This window comes from Trachinotus anak, unplaced genomic scaffold (genome assembly GCF_046630095.1).
Source record: "Trachinotus anak isolate AG129_WGS33_773 ecotype Australia unplaced genomic scaffold, CSIRO_AGI_Tana_v1 ptg000018l, whole genome shotgun sequence".
Lineage (NCBI taxonomy): Eukaryota > Metazoa > Chordata > Actinopteri > Carangiformes > Carangidae > Trachinotus > Trachinotus anak.
Genome location: NW_027273869.1, coordinates 7,141,460 through 7,161,549, shown reverse-complemented (window position 1 = coordinate 7,161,549; position 20,090 = coordinate 7,141,460). Strand labels below are relative to the sequence as shown.

The window sequence follows — 20,090 nt, the reverse complement described above, 5'->3', positions numbered from 1 at the left end:
GCATTTTGTTGAGAGAATGAAATATAATGAAAAGAACAGGCCAATGTAAAAACCCCCCAGATACCCCCCAGGTGTTATTGTATCAGGAAACTGGAGGTTTAAAGAAATAAGAGAGCAGGCTCAAGTTTCAAACTCTGCTTTAGCAGTTGTTTTGACATAGAGTCTTTTAGACTGTGTTTGTGCATCCATTCGTGTGTGGGTTTCTTTTGCTAAGTTTTCTGACCTCCTGCAAATCAAGGTCTCCTTTGTCTTTCACACATGCGTAAACACACTCACAATTTCCCACGGGAGTATATAGCACAGGGACTGTTGTTACCATGAAATAATTTAACTGTAAATGTAACATGATAAGCAGGACTTGCTTTAAAATAGGCTGGTTTTCAAGCATTGTGTGATCATTTCCTTGTTTCTGCCCAATTACCATTTAGATTAATGTTTAATCTGTTTTTTTGTTTCCTGGTATTTCACAGAAAGAAGTTCAAGTGTCTTTCAGGCTGCGCGTGTGTGTGTGTGTGTGTGTGTGTGTGTGTGTGTGTGTGTGGATACTGCATATATAACCCCAGTGGTGGGCTGTTTGCACAGTACCTCCTGGTTCCACCTGCTCTCCTGCAGCAAGGGAGCATCAGGCATCATGTCCTTACAGAGATGGATGCTGGCTGTCTGCGTCTCACTGGCCTCAGGTACCATACAATCTTTCATTAAGTCATCTGAATATGAAATAATTCTTGAAAGCAGAAAATGTGACATGAGACAAGGATATTGCAAAATCAAATGACTTCATAATGATTAAAAAGTAAAAAAAACCAAAAAATTGATCTGAATTAAATTTTAACAGCATAAACTGCAAAAAGGTGCCGATGCAATAGTTTAAAATTTGTCATATTCTATAAAAAACAACTTGAGGTTTTTCATGGTTGTTTCCATTAATACTAAACTCCACCTTTTGATTTATCCTTTTTATAAGTTGAAGCCTTTCATCACATTTGGCAGACTGGAGTAAGAAAATGAATGTGCATCATTGTTACATTGAGTGGTGGAATTAAACTAAACTCTGTATATTGTCCCTTTGACTTCACTACATTTATTTGGCAGCTTTAGTTTCAAAATTTAAAGATTTTATTCACAAAACATATGATGAGTTTATAAAATATGATAAACTGTTGCAGATGAAACTCCTCAACAGTTTATGAAATAGTTTAAATCAGCTCCATTGCAGCCATCTACATAATCATACATGATATAATAATATAATATTGGAGTACAACGGTTATAGAAGCAGTTTTTTTCTTTACTTTTGATACTTAAAGTTGAATTTACTATTAACACTTCTGTATTTTCACTTAAGTGACCTTTCCATTGCAGTTTTTTATATTACAGTATTCCTAGCTTTACTTTTCCACCACTTATGTGCATTATACACATATATTTGATCGAATACTGTATTTCCAGTGTAATAATAGGATTCCTGCTATATCCTGAGTATTTGTGTTATTATTCAGAGTTTTAATTTTTCTTATTGTATTTCTCTCCTAGTTTTAGGGACAGGTGAATCAGTCACAACTGCAGAAAATCAGAAATGTGAGTATAATCAATGTTGATCACTTAATTTTTATCTTAAAATAATAATTGGTCAATATGTTTATTGGCTAATATAAAATAAAAACTAAATCACATATAATTATGTAGCAGAATTTGATTTGCATTGTTCCGGTGTAATAGGTACTGCAAAACTAAGTGACAGCTACATTTCATTAGTGATTTTTGAGTTGTGGATTGTACTGCTGGTTACATTATACGCTGAGAAAAACAAAAACAGATTACATTTTAACATTTCACAGCCTAGATCTAGAATAACAAATTAATCAAAGTGAACGAGCCATTATTCACTCCCAGCAAGAATCAGAAAAATGACCTTTGCTGTGATCAGACACTTGCAGGACCTTCGGCAGTGGAGTCGTCCAGCCTTTCAACGGCTCAGGTTACTATGTGAGGTCGAACTGCCTGTTCACCCTCACCCGCTTCACCCACAACCGGGTTGAATGTGACATCACCACACGGCGAGGTGACGGCGGGCTGCTGGTCCAAGTCGAGATCATCATCAACAAAGTCAGGACTGTTCTGCAGAATGGAAGCATCCTGGTGGAGAAGAAAAGGTTTGGCCCCTGAATCCTAACCCACCTTGATACTCTATCATTACAGGAAAACTGGAGCCACACAGAGAAGCCAGATAATGATTATTGCAAATCTGATCTAATTACACATCTTCTGAGTCTGTACTTGTTTTAGATCAATAATTATAGTCTATATAGTGTAGCCACACCAACTACAGGGAGAGAGTGAGGCAGCATTTGGTTGGTGTTTTGCCCGAAGACACTTCAGATCAGTCATATGGCATCACATTCAGCCTCACAGCCTGGTGGTTGGCAGCTTTATGCATTCTTAATGGCATCAGTGTTAGTTTATTATTAGCTTTGACTCTGGGACACTGTGCATTATTAATTGAAAACAAACTATAGCAGTATCACTCGAGGTCGTTATAATCTGTAAAGTGACTTTCAAGCTGTTTGGAGCAGGAAGGCAGTGTAATATTTTACCAGTGTTATCATTTATTGTTCATTCATGACCTTTTTTTTTTCTTTTTAACTGAGTGATCTCTGTACTGATGCGTCTCTATGTTTGTGGACAGTGTTTCCCTTCCGTACGACCACACCTACCAGCATATTTTTCAGTATGGCATCTACACTAAACTGAGGAGCTCACTGCTTCCTCTGTCTGTCACCTGGCACAATGTACCTGGAGGAATAGACACACTGTGGGTGAGGGGACACTATTACTGCATATAAACAAAGCACGCATATGCATTATTAAGAATTTACTGGAATATTTACAGCAAGTATAGTCCTGCAGAGCACATCGCCAACACCCACTGAAGCTTTTCTAATGACTTGTTGTTAAGGTGGAGCTGGAGCAGAAGCTGAGCACTGACATGACCGGACTGTGTGGAAAACACAGTGTTCCAGGTAGGACAGCTGTAGTAGTCGTCGTTGTATTGGAGTTGTTCTAACATTAGCAGCAGTACTACTGCTACTAGTGGCAGCAGTGGCTGTGATAGTGTTTGCTGGAGCAGAAGTAGTGAAAAATGTTAAACTCTTACAGGGTTCTTAAAACATCAGTGTTTATTGTATTGTATTGTATTGTGTTTTATGTAAATGAGAATACAAATTTACACTTTTTGCAAATTTTGACAATTGTGTACATTCAGTTTGCTCTAACTACGTACTTTTTTAATGAAATTAGGCAACAAGCAGCAGCTGATTACGGAGAGCGTGCTTAATGAGGACACGTGTCAAACCCGAGATCCTTTCTCTGCTGTGAATCCAGTAAGTTTACTGCTGCGGTCACTGTTTCACAACCAAAGGGTTGTTGTGATGATGTACACTCCTTATAAGTTTTAAAGTACTGATCTATAAATGTCAAATTTCTACTTTTTTAAAATAAATTTACATTTCTGTCATCGATTCATTTAGCTGTCTAAACATAAAATAGAACTAAACACAAATAAATCCCAGATGTTCAGGTGATCTCTCTGATTACAGGAATGCAGACTCTTCTTTTCCTACACCTTGGATTGTCTGCAAGCCAGGACGCCTCATTATATCCAACTCTGCGAAGAGAACATCTACAGCTATGAAAACAGCAAATACATCAGCTGTGCTTTCTTCAAAGAAATTGCCCATCAGTGTGGAAACGACACCTACATCTGGAACATCTGGAGAACTTCAACCAAATGCAGTAGGTGATCTTTAATTCATTCACTGTCAAAACCACTGTAAAAAACCGCCATAAATAAAAGGTTAAAAATGAATGTCATCTTTTTGAAAGAAATTCAAATTAGTAGTCTGCAATTGCTTTATTTATTAATTAATTAATTTCATAGACTTGACTAAATTGACATCTCTAGTTGCAGTGTAGTGATGTGTCTGTGTCTGTGGGTGAATGCAGCTTCACAGAGTTGTCCAGGAGACCTGCTTTACGTAGAGCAGGGTGCTGCCTACGTTCCCAGCTGCTCCAACCCAAACCCCAGACTCTCCAGCCAGGATCTCACGAGCTCCTGTGTCTGCCCGAAGGGTGAGCACTGCCTGAATGTATCACTCAGTTCCTCACTGTGTGACTCAGTTGTTTAGCTGCTTGTTAAGGCTGTACTGTACTTTGCGTGTAGGTACGGTGCTTAATGATCACGCAGATGGCTTCCACTGTGTGAATGTGTCCAGCTGCCCCTGTGTGTTTGCCGGCAGCAGCTACTTAACTGGAGACATACGTAACACCAAGTGCCAGTCGTGGTGAGGAGGCAGAAACGAGGCTGATTATACAAACAGAATATGCATGATTTGCAAATTCTTCTATGTGAAGTTCTTAATTTGAATTTCATTCTCACATCTCCTCTCAGTGTGTGTGAGGGTGGGAAGTGGCGTTGCTCTGAAAACCTCTGCCCAGCCAGATGTCTCATTGAAGGACAGTTTGTGACGACATTTGATGGCAAACAATACGTCGTCCCCGGGAAATGTACATACGTGGTTTCACAGGTACATTTTTCACACTACACATTTATCATTAACTAACATGTGTTGCCTTTTTGTGACACTGACTGCTCCTTTAAAATTCCTTTTCAAGGGTCTCAACTGGACAGTAACTGTTCAGTTTTCTCAAAAGGAGACGTCTCTGAAAACAGTTGTCCTTCAGCTTTTACAGGTACAGACAGTCTTTGAGCATTAACTTCAAAACCATATAATCTATCAAACAAATGTCAAGAAAGAGCATCAAAAGTGAATATAAATGTCCTTTGGGATTTGTAGGATGTTTATACATTCTCATACAACCGTGTTAAAGTGGGAGAGGAGGAGATTACTGAGCTACATCAGTCTGGTAAGAAGAAATTGGGAGACGAGAGACAAAAGAGATGAAATGGATGAAATATAACAAAGTGATGTCCATCTTATCTAACTGCCGATCTCTGTCACCTGTCAGACGATGCCCTGGTTTTCTGGCAGTCCTCCATGTACGTCCAAGTCCAGACATCCTTTGGTATGAAGATGCAAGTCCAGATGTCTCCTGAGATTCAGCTCTACATCACTCCACCCAGAAACCACACTGGCATCATCTCAGGTTAGCATCTCAGTCTAAAAAAAACTCACAGGTCAAATATATTCACTTTCATTATGACATTTTTTATTAGCATGTGTTCTCAGAGTCTCTCTGTCTTTCAGGTCTTTGTGGCAACAGCAACAACGACACCACAGACGACTTCACCACCAGCAGCGGCATCATCGAGAACTCACCACAACCTTTTGCTCTGTCCTGGACCGTGGGCTCTTGTGCAGTGAACATACCCAGCACCTGCAGCAACACAGACAATGGTACCAATGAATGATGTAAATGTACCTGTAAAATGTGGATATGGAATATGAAGATAATAAAGCACTAGCTTGCTAGCTTGACAAATACTTCAACTGCAAGGAAAATAGTTTACTTCCAAATGGTTTTGAAAACATATTCTGTTATCTTTATGCAGAAATCTTTGCTGATGAAAAGTGTTCTGTGTTGAACAACCCAACTGGGATATTTGCCAAGTGCCATAGCCATATCCCAACGGATCAGTTCCACACCGTAAGAAGACTTTTACACATCAACCAAACCCTTAATCAGTTCTTAACAAGTTTTCACCAATGATGGATTCCTGCTAACCTGAAACTGACTATTATTTTCAGGCTTGCATCCAAAGAACCTGCAACTGTGGCAGCAATCTGCAGCAGTGCTTATGTGTTGCTCTGGGCAGCTATGCTGAAGCCTGCGCTGTCCTGGGTGTTGCAGTTGGTGACTGGAGGAAAGCTACCAACTGCAGTGAGTTCAGCTTTCATAAATATGCAAACATAGCAACAAAGCTCATCCTACCTACCATTGGGCTATTGACCCAACTGTCCACATGACAACTGCCTAAAGCCTAAATTAGATCATTGCTTCTCCAACAATTTCTTATTGTTTTTATTTTGGCAGCAGTGATTAAAAGTAATGTCTATGGGATGTTTGCATTGCATTGCCTGTAAGAAACCGCACAATAAATATAAAGCAGCAAAAGTAAATCTATGTCATCAGTTACTTTAAGGAGTACGAAATGTGGTTGTGTATTAATCACATTGTTGTTTCACAGCTCTGACATGTCAGAAGAACCAAGAATTCTCCTACGACATGCGGGTCTGCAACCACACGTGCCGTTCCCTGTCTGGCCCTGACCCTCGCTGTTGGGTGGATGATGCTCCTGTGGAGGGCTGTGGTTGTCCAGAAGGAACTCACCTGAACCTAGGACACATCTGCACCCCAAAGGCAGAGTGTGTATGTCACCACTATGGCGGGACAACGCCACCGGGGCCCGTTGTTATAGACGGACGACAGTGGTGAGTGTTTGAATCCATTTAAAATGCTCAAATAACTTTCATATTAACATCTTGATTTTGTAGTTGACCACATCTATGATGATGTATGTCACCAAAGGTTTTTGTTTTGTATCTGAAATCCAACATTGTGTCTTCTGCAGCCTCTGTGAGAATGGAGAACTGCACTGTTCTAAGGACTGTGGTAAATAAATGTTCCCTTATCATTAATGATTTTGTGTAACTAACAGTCCTTATTATCTTCGGAGAATCAACCAAAGCTTCTCTGTTGTGTCAACTGCATTCATTTACTAATACAGGAAAATCAAATAGCAAAACAGGCCCATCTCCCACAACTTGAGCTACAAAAATTAAGCATTTATGTGTGACACTGTCTTTTTTGACACAACCACCAATTTTCACAATTGTGTCTTTAAGCTGAGTGTTTTTCTCAGTGAATGCATTAACCGTAATTGACACAACCGTCTAAAAAGATTTATGTTAAAATTGTATCAAACTGTCTGAAATATAATTAGCACACTAGTAAATTCTGTGTATTTAATGATTGTTTGCATCAGGTTGCAGAAATGGGAAGGTTTGTGTTCACTGCTCAGAGTTACCAGTTAACACAGCTCAGAAAACCTGTGACAGTCTCAGCAAACCACTGGTAGGTGAACAGATTATATGTTTATGTACATGACCAGTCATTATTCATGTATCATCATAATTCAGCTTCATTTGAAAACAGCCACCTACACATCTATAAGAGTAGACTAACCCTATTCATCAGTTTGTGAACATTAGGGGAACATATTTCTTGTTCATATTCTTTCTTCTTGAAATCTGTCATTTTATTTTTACCAAATCTTTCTGTTGTTGAATTGCAGCCCTGTAACTTACACTTTGTCCAAAACAGGTTTCTTTGATTGTGATTGGTCAAATGTATAGTTGAGCTAAGAGTTTTTCTCTTGGTGTGATCTCCAGGGTGCCAGTATGACCTGTGAGAGTGGCTGTTACTGCCCACACAACCAGTATGAGGATCACCTTGGAAGCTGTGTTTCTCTGGACAACTGCACCTGTGTGTACAGTGGCAAAGTGTTCAGCGCAGGACAGCGTGTGAAAACCAACTGTAAAACATGGTAACTGCTGCTTCTGCTGCTTTACTACTTGTCCATTCAAAATGAATGAATGAATATTCATCCATAAGCTGAAATATCTGTGTCACAGTATTTGTGGTCAGGGTCAGTGGCACTGCAGAGACGAGCCATGTCCTGGGAAGTGTCAAGTGTATGGAAATGGACACTATCAGACCTTTGACTCGAAGTGGTACCGCTTTGATGGACACTGCCAGTACACACTTGTAGAGGTGAGACTAAACTGATGTAAAGATGTGACAAAAACATAAAAAAACAATGTCAATTAGTATTGTTTATGTTACACAAATTTTTGAAGATTACAGATTTTTTCTACAGATATCTTTTTGTTATGTTGCTGTGATGTGGGATAAATAAGCAGCTGAGCTCTGTCCCACCTCACAAAACACAGTTTTTGGCCTTGTGATCACTATATCTCTGTAATGCCTGTTATTTCTTCAACTTTGGTAACAATGTTCACTTAGACTCAAGGACGAACTCATTCGTTTTTAGTGGTCAAAGGTCAAAGGTCAAGGTCAGTGTGACCTATCAAAACACTTTTTAGCCATTATTTAAGACTTCAGACAGCAATTATGACAGAATCTCACACAAGTGGTTCATATTTTATGACTCTGGATAAACAGGGATGTAATGTGAAACTAGTCTGAGTGATGGAGTCGTACAAACGCATGGCGGTAATTCTAGTTTACATATGTCTTTGCTGAGGCTTTGTAAACTTCCCAATAAGTGGCATGTTACGTTACCCAACTGCCCAATCCAGAGTATAGAGCATTATTAAAATATAGGCTATAGTTTGTCATAATTTGCATACTATTTTTTTAAACTCTGCTCTTTTTACTTCAGGATTACTGTGGAAATGGAAACGGCACCTTCTCTGTCAGAGTGGAGAGTGTGCCCTGCTGTGATGAGGCACTGACCTGCTCTCGCTCCATCGTCCTGGACCTGCAGGTGGATGACCTTTTCAGTTCTCTTCACAAAGACCCTCAGCTGCTGACCATGTCACTGTATAACTTCTGTTCATTTGTTTTCTTTTTTCCTATGCTTTCATCCATTTAATTATATCTATCAGTCAATAAATTAGTTATTGGTTACATATCAGTAATACATTAAACTTGCTCATCGAAATGTTTAAACAATCTTGCATTACGTGTTGTACCTGCCCTGTCCAATCCAGGGCTTGGTCACCCTGACACTGAGTGACATGAAGGTGACCAGACGCCTCCAAAACGGCTGGAGTCTGCAAGAAGTTTCACTTTACACCACACACACCGTGGGACTCTACATCATAATCTCAGTGCCGAGCAGAGGGTTAACTCTCATCTGGGACAAACACACCAGGATCACCATAGAGCTGCATCCAGCCTGGAGGGTGAGTGATGAGGATGTAAAGATTCTGAAGATGAGATAGAATTTTTGAAATGCACATATTGTACAATTGTTTATTATATCAATAGCAATTTCCTTTTTATTCTATTTAAATTTACTTTTTTAATAATCTCTTCTGTAGAACCGAGTGTGTGGCCTCTGTGGTAATTTTGACTCCAATGAGATGAATGACCTACAGATAAGTGGCTCAGCAGGTAAATTAATTTTCTCTTTATTTCAAGACGCCCAAATACCTCTTAAAAGAAAAAAATAAAATAACCCAATAATCTCTGTTTTAGTGGTTTCCAGTCCTATGACCTTTGGCAACAGCTGGAAGGCTGCCACACCTCCTTGTTCTGATCAGACCACTGAGATTTTTCCATGTGAGCGCAACTCCTACTGCTCAGCCTGGGCCCAGCGGCGCTGTATGATAATTAAAGCAAACATCTTCAAAGACTGCCACTTAAAAGTATGCATTTCTACATATTTAGTGAGCCATTGACTTCAGGGTCTGGGTTTCTATTCAGGGACACCTACAAATTTGGAAAGAAGGGTGGCATAGAGGGTCAGGATATAGTCTACAAGGAACTCACATCATTAATGAGCCAATCACCCATAAGAGCTAACAGTCAACACTAAAGATTGTGTGATTGTCGATAACTACTATGTTATATTACCCCACAGTAATTATTTACATTAATGGACATTATTAGATTCCTGAGCCCCTAATCATGTTGATAAAAGCCCCATTATGTCGGATGATCTACAATCCCCAGGTGGACCCGGAGCCCTACTACCATGCCTGTGTGCAGGAGTCCTGCTCCTGTGAGTTTGAAGGGAAGTTCCTGGGGTTCTGCACAGCTGTGGCAGCCTACGCAGAGGCCTGCAGCGACCAGGATGTGTGTGTCAAATGGAGAACACCTGATTTGTGTCGTAAGTTAAGACCCCCCTTTTTACCACATAACATTAATTTTACTTCATTCTTTTTTCAGATTATTACAGGAAGATAACCTTTACGCTACAAATATGAAAGATACATGATCTTTTGTTTACGTTTACTTTCTTGCTTAAGAGTTAGATAATCTGACACATACTGTATATTACAAACAATTCAAAAGTATTTTACATGCTTTAGACACTTTATATACTAGACATGTGTGGTAATCAATCATTTCAGCCAACAGTACATATGATGAAAAGTGTGTTCACTATTGGAAATTTACAAAACACAAAGCATAGTCAGTGTGCAATGATTTAACCTGTGATCGTTTCACCCTTAGCGGTCTACTGTGACTACTACAATGAGCAGGGCCAGTGTAGCTGGCACTATGAGCCCTGTGGTGAGACGCTAACCTGCGGCAAAGGCAACTACTTCACTCACAAGCTGGAAGGTAACAAGGCTTTCTGAGTAGAAGTAGAGTAGAAGCAGTAGAAATGTAGCAGCTAAACTTAATTCTTATTCAGATGAATCTGGAAATTGAAATAATGCCTGAATGTTAACATGAACTGTAACGCTGCGAAAATAAACATTATGCTTGTCCTTGGAAAAGGCTGCTACCCCAGATGTCCAAAAGATACACCATACTATGATGAAAATACTGGTGACTGCACCACATTGATGAATTGCACCTGTTTTTTCAATGACACAATCATTCAGCCTGGGACAGTGGTGATGATACAGTCTATTGAGTGGTAAGATCAGTCATTTGTAATGAATGTTGTCTACATGTATACAGTGTAATGCAGTGTTATGTAATATTATCACATTCATGACTGGATATTTCTGACTTACATTATTCAGCCCCTGTGAAAATGGAATAATTCAGTGTCGTGAGTATGATTTCTATTCACTTACCACTGAATTTACGACTAGAGGTGTCCATTCAAAACTGTATGTGTTGTAGATTATCTTTTAGTGCTTTACAGAACCAGTTGTCAAAACATAAGAGCTTACTATCACCTCTACCCCAAAAGCACCTGCACTTACAATTATACCTTTCACCACCCCTACAGTAAGTACAACTGCTTCACCCACCACAGAAAGAACTGTGCCTTCCACTACCCCAACAACCACATCTGCTTCAACTACAGCTGAAACGTGGTCAACAACGCCCTCCACTATCACCACACCATTGACAACCACTACCAATGTTTCACCTACCTCCGAAACATGGTCAACAACAGCTTCAACAATGCCTTCTACTACCACCACACCATTGACAACTGTCACCAATGTTTCAACCACAACTGAAACATGGTCAACAACAGCTTCTACTACCACCACACCATTGACGACTGTTACCAATGTTTCAACCACCACTGAAACATGGTCAACAACGGCCTCTACTACCACCACACCATTGACAACCACTACCAATGTTTCACCTACCTCCGAAACATGGTCAACAACAGCTTCTACTACCACCACGCCATTAACGATTGTTACCAATGTTTCAACCACCACTGAAGCAGGGTCAACAACCACCTCTACTACCACCACACCATTGACAATCACTACCAATGTTTCACCTACCTCCGAAACATGGTCAACAACAGCTTCTACTACCACAACACCATTGACGACTGTTACCAATGTCTCAACCACCACTGAAACATGGTCAACAACGGCCTCTACTACCACCACACCATTGACAACCACTACCAATGTTTCACCTACCTCCGAAACATGGTCAACAACAGCTTCTACTACCACCACACCATTGACGACTGTTACCAATGTTTCAACTACCTCTGAAACATGGTCAACAATGCCTTCTACTACCATCACGCCATTGACAATTGTTACCAATGTCTCAACCACCACTGAAGCAGGGTCAACAACGGCCTCTACTACCACCACACCATTGACAACCACTACCAATGTTTCACCTACCTCCGAAACATGGTCAGCAACAGCTTCTACTACCACCACACCATTGACGACTGTTACAAATGTCTCAACCACCACTGAAGCAGGGTCAACAATGTCCTCTACTACCACCACACCATTGACAACTACTACTAATGTTTCACCTACCTCCGAAACATGGTCAACAACAGCTTCTACTACCACCACACCATTGATGACTGTTACCAATGTTTCAACTACCTCTGAAACATGGTCAACAACAGCTTCTACTACCACCACACCATTGACGACTGTTACCAATGTCTCAACCACCACTGAAGCAGGGTCAACAATGTCCTTTACTACCACCACACCATTGACAACCACTACTAATGTTTCACCTACCTCCGAAACATGGTCAACAACAGCATCTAACACCACCACACCATTGACGACTGTTGCCAATGTCTCAACCACCACTGAAACATGGTCAACAACGGCCTCTACTACCACCACACCATTGACAACCAATACCAATGCTTCAGCTACCTCTGAAACATGGTCAACAATGCCTTCAACCACCTCTACACCGACTACAACTACCTCAACTACCACTGTAACTTCAGTAACCCCTACAGAGCTGACTTACACAACAGCAGGTACAACCATCTCCCCCACCACATCATCTACAACTACAATAAATACCACATCTACAATGACAACTGCTACCTCAACACAACCTACAATAATAACAACTACCATTGAATCCACCACAGAAGTTCCAGTCGTAACAGGGTCAGTGTGGACACCAAAAACAAATTCCCAAGTAACAGATACCTTTGCATCAACTGCTACACCTGCTGAAACCTCAGGTCAAACTGAAGTGACCATCGCCACTGAAACCACTTCTATAACCACTCAACCTACTACCACCTTCTCAGAATCAACAACATCTCATGGAGTGACGTATAAATCTACAGTGATGACACCAACAACCTATATGACTGTGCCCACTAGTAAAGAATCTACAACCGATCTGACACCACCAGGAGAGACAGTCCCAACCATGACTAGTACAATGACAGAGGAAACATATCAAACTCCAGTCACCACAGACTTAACACAGTCTACATTCACATTTGGTACAGAGCCGACAACTCACACCACTGTGTGTAATCAGTGTACAGATCTGAAGAGAAAGAAAACCTGGGCTTGTGGAGAGACATGGACAGAGGACTGTTTCCATAAGACCTGCACAAATGGGAAGATAGAGTTGACTCCTGTGGGTTGTCCAGAGCCTAAAGTTCCCAGCTGCCCAAGAGGTCAAGTCGTAAAAGTCTCAGATGGATGCTGTGAAACATGGAAATGTGACTGTAAGTGTATATTTGTCTGTCTCTGCCACTGCTCTTGTTCGCCCTTAGTTATCCCTCCTCTTTTTCCCTACATTTTTCACAGTAATATTTTCCTCTACACATCTATGGTTGATATTTGTTTGTATGTGGTTAGGCAGATATTTCAGTCCTGCTCCACTGAACAGTATCAAGTTATCTTGCTCCTATTTCCCTTGAATTAAGTAATGTTTGTATACTCATAACAAGACTAAGTCTATGCCAAGGTAGTGGCTCTGTGAGGCTGTAGGAACACTGTTGCTTTGACCTTAATGCTAACATCAGCATGCTAACATGCTCACAATGCTGATGTGTAGCAGGTAATGTTTAATATGATCACCATCTTTGTTCACTGTATTACCAAACTAACATTCGATAAACACAAAGTACAGCTAAAGCTGATGTATGATTTTGATGTAAAGCATTAAATGAATGAAATTTTCCACCATATGATGGTGATGTGGGAAAAGTGAATTAAGCAAGTGTCCAATTTTTTTCATATCTACTAAAATCACATTTTGCCCTTTCCCATATCCTCCCTAGGTCGCTGTGAGCTGTATGGAGACCCCCATTACATCTCTTTCGATGGTGTAACCTTTGATTTCCTGGATGACTGCACCTACATCCTGGTGGAGGAGCAGTCACCACAACATAATCTGTCTATTATTGTGGACAACTTCTACTGTGTGCCGGGCCTCGACGGCTCCTGTGCTAAAGGCATCATCCTGAAATATCAGAACAACATGGCTACACTAAGTATTGTCCCACATTTGTTTGCAGTACAGGTACGATATCATACAACTCTATATTACTTTCACTATGTCACCATACAGTATATCCTTATATATTGATGCTAATAATAATTAGTATGAATTAAAATACCATACTCTATAAAATGATTGTGACAGTGGGTTTGATAATGATCTAATCTGCCTTAGGCTACTTTGAACAATGTGACCATACTGCCACCATATGAGGAACATGGGTTGAGGTTTGACACCACGGGGTACATAGTGTCAATCTATCTCCCAGAGATCCGCTCTTATGTCTCCCTCACTCCGTCTTATACCCTGGTGGTCAGTCTGGCCATGGAACACTTCCTCAACAACACCCAGGGACAATGTGGTGGGTAACAGACTGAAATGCTCCACAGATGTAGTTAAGTGCATCCTGTACTGCATATCCATTTCAGCAGTGTGCATTTGTGTGTAGAGTGGATTTTTAGGTAAGGCAAAACCCCTCTAAATGTCACAGTCTTTTATGCACTTAGTACCAAGTCAATCCTTTCTTACAATGATACAAGGGACAATATGTTAGCTGCTTTACTAAATGAGCTTGCATGCTAGTAATTTAGCCATCAAAGCAGCAGTATGTGTTGCTTAATGTTGCATAAACTATTTCTGAACACCAGATGGCAGAAAAACTCAACAGTCCCAAAGAAACATGTCTGCGATACAATATAACACAGCAGCAGACAGAAAGTGATAGCAGGAGTTTTGTATTTGGCCACCTGATGAATTTATTTTCAGTTTCTCTTGCTTTTTTTTAATCCACAATCCCTGACAAAGATATCACAGAATAGGTCTTCAGCTCACTACCTTTTCCCCCAGCTGCATTCTGTTCTTAAGTAGCAGAACTATTTCTTTTTTGAGTCTGTTTTCTGGAAATATCTACATACTACTACTACTGGTAGTGTATGTGTGGGTACAAGAACCAAAAACATCAGAATCAGAATCAGAATCAGAATCAGAATCAGTTTTATTGCCAAGTATGCTTTCACATACAAGGAATTTTTTCTGGTGATTGGTGCAATTGATCAGCAACAGTGGGGCTCTCTAGCCTTGTTGATGAGGCTAATAGCAGATGGGAAGAAGCTATTTTTGTGGCGAGAGGTTTTGGTCCTGAAGGACCGCAGCCTCCTGCCAGAGGGGAGTGTCTCAAAGAGTTTGTGTCCAGGGTGGGAGGAGTCAGCTACAATCTTCCCATTTAAGCAACATCTGCTTAAAGTGGCTAAAGCTGTGCATAGAGTTAGTACATTTGAGTCTTTTGATCTAATGTTAATATAAAAAATGTATGCAGTTCCTCTCAGACAAGAAGCTACTAAAAACTAGAGTGTCATATAATGTCAAAAATATTAAGATAGTGAAACTACAAAGCTGGTATTCTGACTGTTTAATGCGGTCAGTCCTTGGGATGGGTGTTTATGTCCATTAAAATGTGCATTAGATATCAGATCACAAGTTTTCTTCATCGACCTCACCTCTCCATCTTCTTCCCAGGTGTATGTGGTGGTGAATCATGCATCCGTAGAGGGGGGCAGATCGAGGACAACAGCTGCTGTGATAAGACAGCCTATGACTGGGTATACGCAGACCCTCTGAAGCCAGCCTGTATTTCTGCACCAAGGGATGTACCCTGTCATCCTGGGCCAACTCCAGTACCCACTAACACACCCGTAGCCACCACCACCTGCCCTATGAGCCCATTGTGTGAGCTGCTAGACCACCCGTAAGCTCCACACACTAAAACACACTCCTCATAAGCGAATGGGTAATAAAATTGCTAATAAGTGTGTTTGCTGGTAAATGTGTACTATGATCAAACTACAGTATATGTCATAAAAGTGAGGCACAATGATTTTACTTTAATTAAGAACTATTGCACTTTTGCAGCAGAAGCAACCACCCAGAGTCATCATAGCTTAACATCTCATACACTCTAGCTACTAAGGCCCAGGCCATAATCCATAACACCCTAACAACATCCAAGCAACCATGTGCAACATTTTAGCTGGTTTTGTCTGTATGCAGTGTCTGTGGTTTTTCTTTTAATCAGTGGTTTCTGTTGACTAAACATCTAATCTATCCTGTTTCCTCAGAGCCTTTTCAAATTGCAGGGAGTATGTGAATCTGAATCTTACAAAGAAGAACTGTGAGTTTGATTCATGCGGGAACAAAGGCAGTCCTTGCTCTTCTCTAGAACAAGCTGCTGAGGAATGCAAGAGTGCTGGTATCTGCATTGAGTGGAGACAACTGACTAATGGAAGCTGTAGTATGTATTTATTGTTTTTACTGAGATATAATGCAAAGTCAATCAAACCAGGGATGAAGTATTGTTTTAAAGTAATTGCACACTGTTTTATGAATCTGACTGTGATGATGTTTCGGTTTAAAATGTTGTTGATAAATTGTGTAGTAAACTGATGTTAAATTAATAGGCTTGTCCTTGTTCATGTTTCAGATGTGACATGTCCAAAAGGAATGGTTTACAGAGAATGTAATACGAAGATGGATGACTTCTGCTATGGAGGGTTTGAAGACTTTACTTTTACAAATAATGTCTTCACACGTTTTTTTCACATCCTACTAAATCCAGAATAGTCAAGATTGTCAGGATGTTCATCATTTCTATCCTCACCTTTCCTTTGCTTTGGCTACACAGAGTGCAACATTCAGGGGCCTCCTTAGAAAAAAAAACTACAGGTTGTTTCTGTCCCAGCGGCAAGTTCAGGGCAGGAAATCACTCAAACAGCTGTGTGTCTGACTGTCCCTGTGAGTAACATGGTCTATGAGGGGGACAAGATTTTTGATTGAAATCTTACACAGAAAAATTGTGAGTTCCTTTCCTTTTTTTCCCCACAGACTGTAAAGGACCACTTGGAGAGCCAAAAGGAGTAAGAATATTTGTCTCATCAATGTAAAAAATAATGAAATTTCTAACTCTTGATTTAAAATGTATTTCTATACCTGTCTTCCAGCCTGGTGATGTGTGGCAGTCCAACTGTAACCTGTGTACATGTAACAAGCAGACTCGTTCAGAGGAGTGTTTTCCAAAACCCCCTAAGCCAGCTCCGGTCTGTGGCCCCACTGCTGTTTTGGTAAACACCTCTTGCTGTGGTGATATGACTTGTGGTAAGCAATGGCATTTCATCATATTTTAAATGGTGGTTTAAAGGTGCCATATGTAAGTTTTTGCTATCGCTAAATAGCCAACTTTAGCATTAATATGGTTTACTTACGAGTCTAGAAGAAATGTTGTGAGTTCAGCATCAGATTCATTCCTTTACTCACCAGGAGCTGTCCAGTGCCATTGCTTTCCAGCAGTGGAAAGCAATGCCAATGTAAACTCTTGATTTGCTTCATTTCTATCACTTATTTTCTTTGCTGCCAAATATGGTTTCTTTCCCTCTGGGCGGTGCTGCTTCTTCATCCTGTTATGTTGGTCTGAGGGCAGACTGGATGCTACAGTGACTCATTATCACCTCTTGAGGTACAATGTGGTTATTATAGGGCAACTGGTTAGCAAGCTAACTTCAGTAGAAATCGCTGCAACATAATGCATAAACATCTTTGACATGATGTCAAAACTGTCATTTCTTCACATTCTGGTGATAATTTTAGACAATTGTGGAAGGTTTTAAACTGAAATATTTACATATAGCACCTTTAAATATCTCAGAGACTTTTATTTTCCTCACATGAATATGAATACATATTTATCCTATTGTACCTGGACACTGTTATTTTTCAGTTGAGAAGAACTGCAGTTATAATGAAAAGACATACAAGGTATGTTGTGTGGACCTCACATTAATATAGGTATAAGATAAAGAAATTTATTTGTCTCCCTTAAAGATCAGAATTTGATTTTTGGATTGAAGTGAATCAATACATTGTGTTTATACTGTGATGATAGCATCTTTGTGTGTGTAGGTGGGAGACACATGGAAAGATGCTGCCCATCCCTGCGTGTCGTTCAGCTGCAGCAAAGAGGGTGTTCAGACTGAGACTAGAGTCTGTCCCAGAGAAAACTGTCCTGAGGTACTGCATATCCCTCCTCTCCTCTTTCAGCTAATAAATCTAACATCCTTTAAGCTTTATACTAGTGTGAGAACTGCACTGCACAGCAATGCTAGCTTTTCATGTCAGAATACACCTGTTTTATATAAATGAAACAAATATATATGGTCATTTTTCATTTTATTGTGACTTTAAGATTTCAGACAATACACTTCCAAAGTTGATACACTTCATTCACATCACAATGAATTATTCTTTGACGATGAATCTTGTGGCTTTGTTCTCCAGGAGGACAGGATTTGGGATAACCAGCACTGCTGCTTCACATGTAAGTTAAGACCCAATAACTTGCTGTCAGTAATAACTGCTCAGTTGTTGAGAAGGTCATGAGCACTTTTTGTTTTTTTTATTTTTTATTTCAGTGTCTCAGATCATATAGTTTCAATTAATATGGGGCACCTCTGCATTCAAAAGCCAATAAATGGGACAAATATTGACAACTCAGCCTACAGCAAGATTTTTCAGAGCTATCATAACATTACCCAAACAATACACTAACCTTGTCTTAACCATGACGTTGTGCATGTAAATGGTCCTATTAGACTATTAGAGGCTGCTCATCCAAACTGTACAAATTAACAGCCATGACTCTTTAAAAATTTAATCTTTACCTTCTGTAATATATCTCCTTCAACTCTAGGTAATCAGAGCTGTGCTCCTAAGGTGTCCAGCTTCAACATCACCATAGACAACTGTACCACCTTCATAGAGATACCTGTGTGTCAGGGCCACTGTGTGTCTCAGCCCAGGTGAGAAGAAATCTATTACTCGTCAATATAAATAGTGACACAGCCAGTTAACTCATTCTCAGGTCTGTTAATAGTGTCTATAATGAGGACTCAGCAGGAGCTGTGTGATTATTCGCTCCTGATTAAGTCTAATTAAGTTTACATGAACACATATATCTCCCTCGTTCTCCCCCGTCCTTCTTCCTTCCCTTCCTCTCCTCCCCCCTTGCTTCACGGCATCAGGGTGGTGTTACGCGGTGACCTACAGGTGGAGCAGAAGAGCAGATCCTGTCAGGAGCGGAGCTCCGAGAGGAGATCAGTGATCCTGCACTGCTCCGACCTCACTTCCAGAAACTATGCCTACAAGCATATCACCAGCTGTGAGTGCAGAAGCTGTGGTATACTACGCTGAACAGCACAGACCAAAGCCAAGAATAAATAATTCCCAAATCAAAACCTAATGTGTTTAAATGTAATAGATTGTTAATTGAAAATTGATGTTTTTTCCCTCTCTATTTAAAACAATTACTGAATCTGTTTTCCATCAAATAAAGTGAATCATTAACTAATTGCCAAAGTTTGCAATGTGTATCTTTTTTCAGTGCAGTAAGTTCAACTTTATGAAGTAATTTAATTTACTCTCACTTTTCCACCCTGTTGGCAGCCACATTGCTCTGTCTTTGATCACTTCTGTGCCAATGACCTGTCCTCTCGAGGTTAAAAGGTTGTTCCATTCGAATGACAAAAAAAATAGCTTCTCAATAATGGTTATATTTTAGCCAAGCAGGGTCTTGTGGTTTCATTTGAGCAGGTTTTGAAATATTCTCATTGCTCTAAATAATCCAGAAACTTTACTTTTCTATGAAAGTACTTTCTATGGAAGAAACATTCATTATTTTCACTAAACATTCTCTGTCTAACAAGTCTGATCAGGTGATTTGATGTGTGTTTCTCGGGCATTAGGACGCAGAGAGAGAAAGCCATTGTTAGGTTCAATCAATAGGACAGGAAGACTTTGATCAGGCCTAGGAAACACCCAGTCTTACAAAAGCTGAATTTCTCCAGAAGAGGAAAGCATTTCACTCTTTGAAAACAGCAAACTAACAGAAACAGCAGGCTTGTAAAATAAGCTTTGGCCAGCTTCACGCTGCTGCTGTTTGTTGTGCAATCAAAAGCATGGATACTTAGGAGGCTTATGATGTTCACAGAGGAGGATGTGCGAGTGCGCGCAAACTGTGAATGTCTGTGTGCGTTTGCATTCAGTGAACCTCTGAACCTTCCGGTGCTGGTCAGACATGCATCCGACTGGACCTTACCCAACCA

At 40.2% G+C, this 20,090-nt stretch overlaps 1 protein-coding gene and 1 long non-coding RNA gene across 2 annotated transcripts; one reads left to right on the top strand and one right to left on the bottom strand.

Moving 5' to 3' along the window:
- Nucleotides 1-339: 339 nt before the first annotated feature.
- On the top strand, nt 340-19,333 carry LOC139635399 (mucin-2-like). The gene is made up of 43 exons (XM_071502715.1): nt 340-680; nt 1,534-1,578; nt 1,928-2,153; nt 2,687-2,816; nt 2,957-3,020; nt 3,298-3,380; nt 3,597-3,792; nt 4,003-4,128; nt 4,220-4,340; nt 4,448-4,583; nt 4,672-4,749; nt 4,854-4,923; nt 5,026-5,163; nt 5,265-5,414; nt 5,570-5,664; nt 5,766-5,898; nt 6,206-6,449; nt 6,590-6,630; nt 7,004-7,092; nt 7,410-7,564; nt 7,653-7,791; nt 8,423-8,527; nt 8,754-8,948; nt 9,087-9,159; nt 9,244-9,413; nt 9,721-9,877; nt 10,225-10,335; nt 10,495-10,636; nt 10,746-10,774; nt 10,958-13,165; nt 13,724-13,965; nt 14,119-14,305; nt 15,460-15,688; nt 16,059-16,231; nt 16,421-16,490; nt 16,622-16,731; nt 16,822-16,853; nt 16,938-17,091; nt 17,711-17,748; nt 17,893-18,000; nt 18,268-18,307; nt 18,680-18,788; nt 19,011-19,333. The coding sequence occupies exons 1-43, from the start codon at nt 632-634 to the stop codon at nt 19,177-19,179; spliced, it is 7,359 nt and encodes a 2,452-aa protein (XP_071358816.1). The 5' UTR covers nt 340-631; the 3' UTR covers nt 19,180-19,333.
- On the bottom strand, nt 3,396-5,383 carry LOC139635400 (uncharacterized). The gene is made up of 3 exons (XR_011694199.1): nt 5,337-5,383; nt 5,019-5,177; nt 3,396-3,664 (listed from the first exon to the last, which is right to left on the bottom strand). It is a non-coding gene; the product is annotated as an uncharacterized lncRNA (long non-coding RNA).
- Nucleotides 19,334-20,090: the final 757 nt, after the last annotated feature.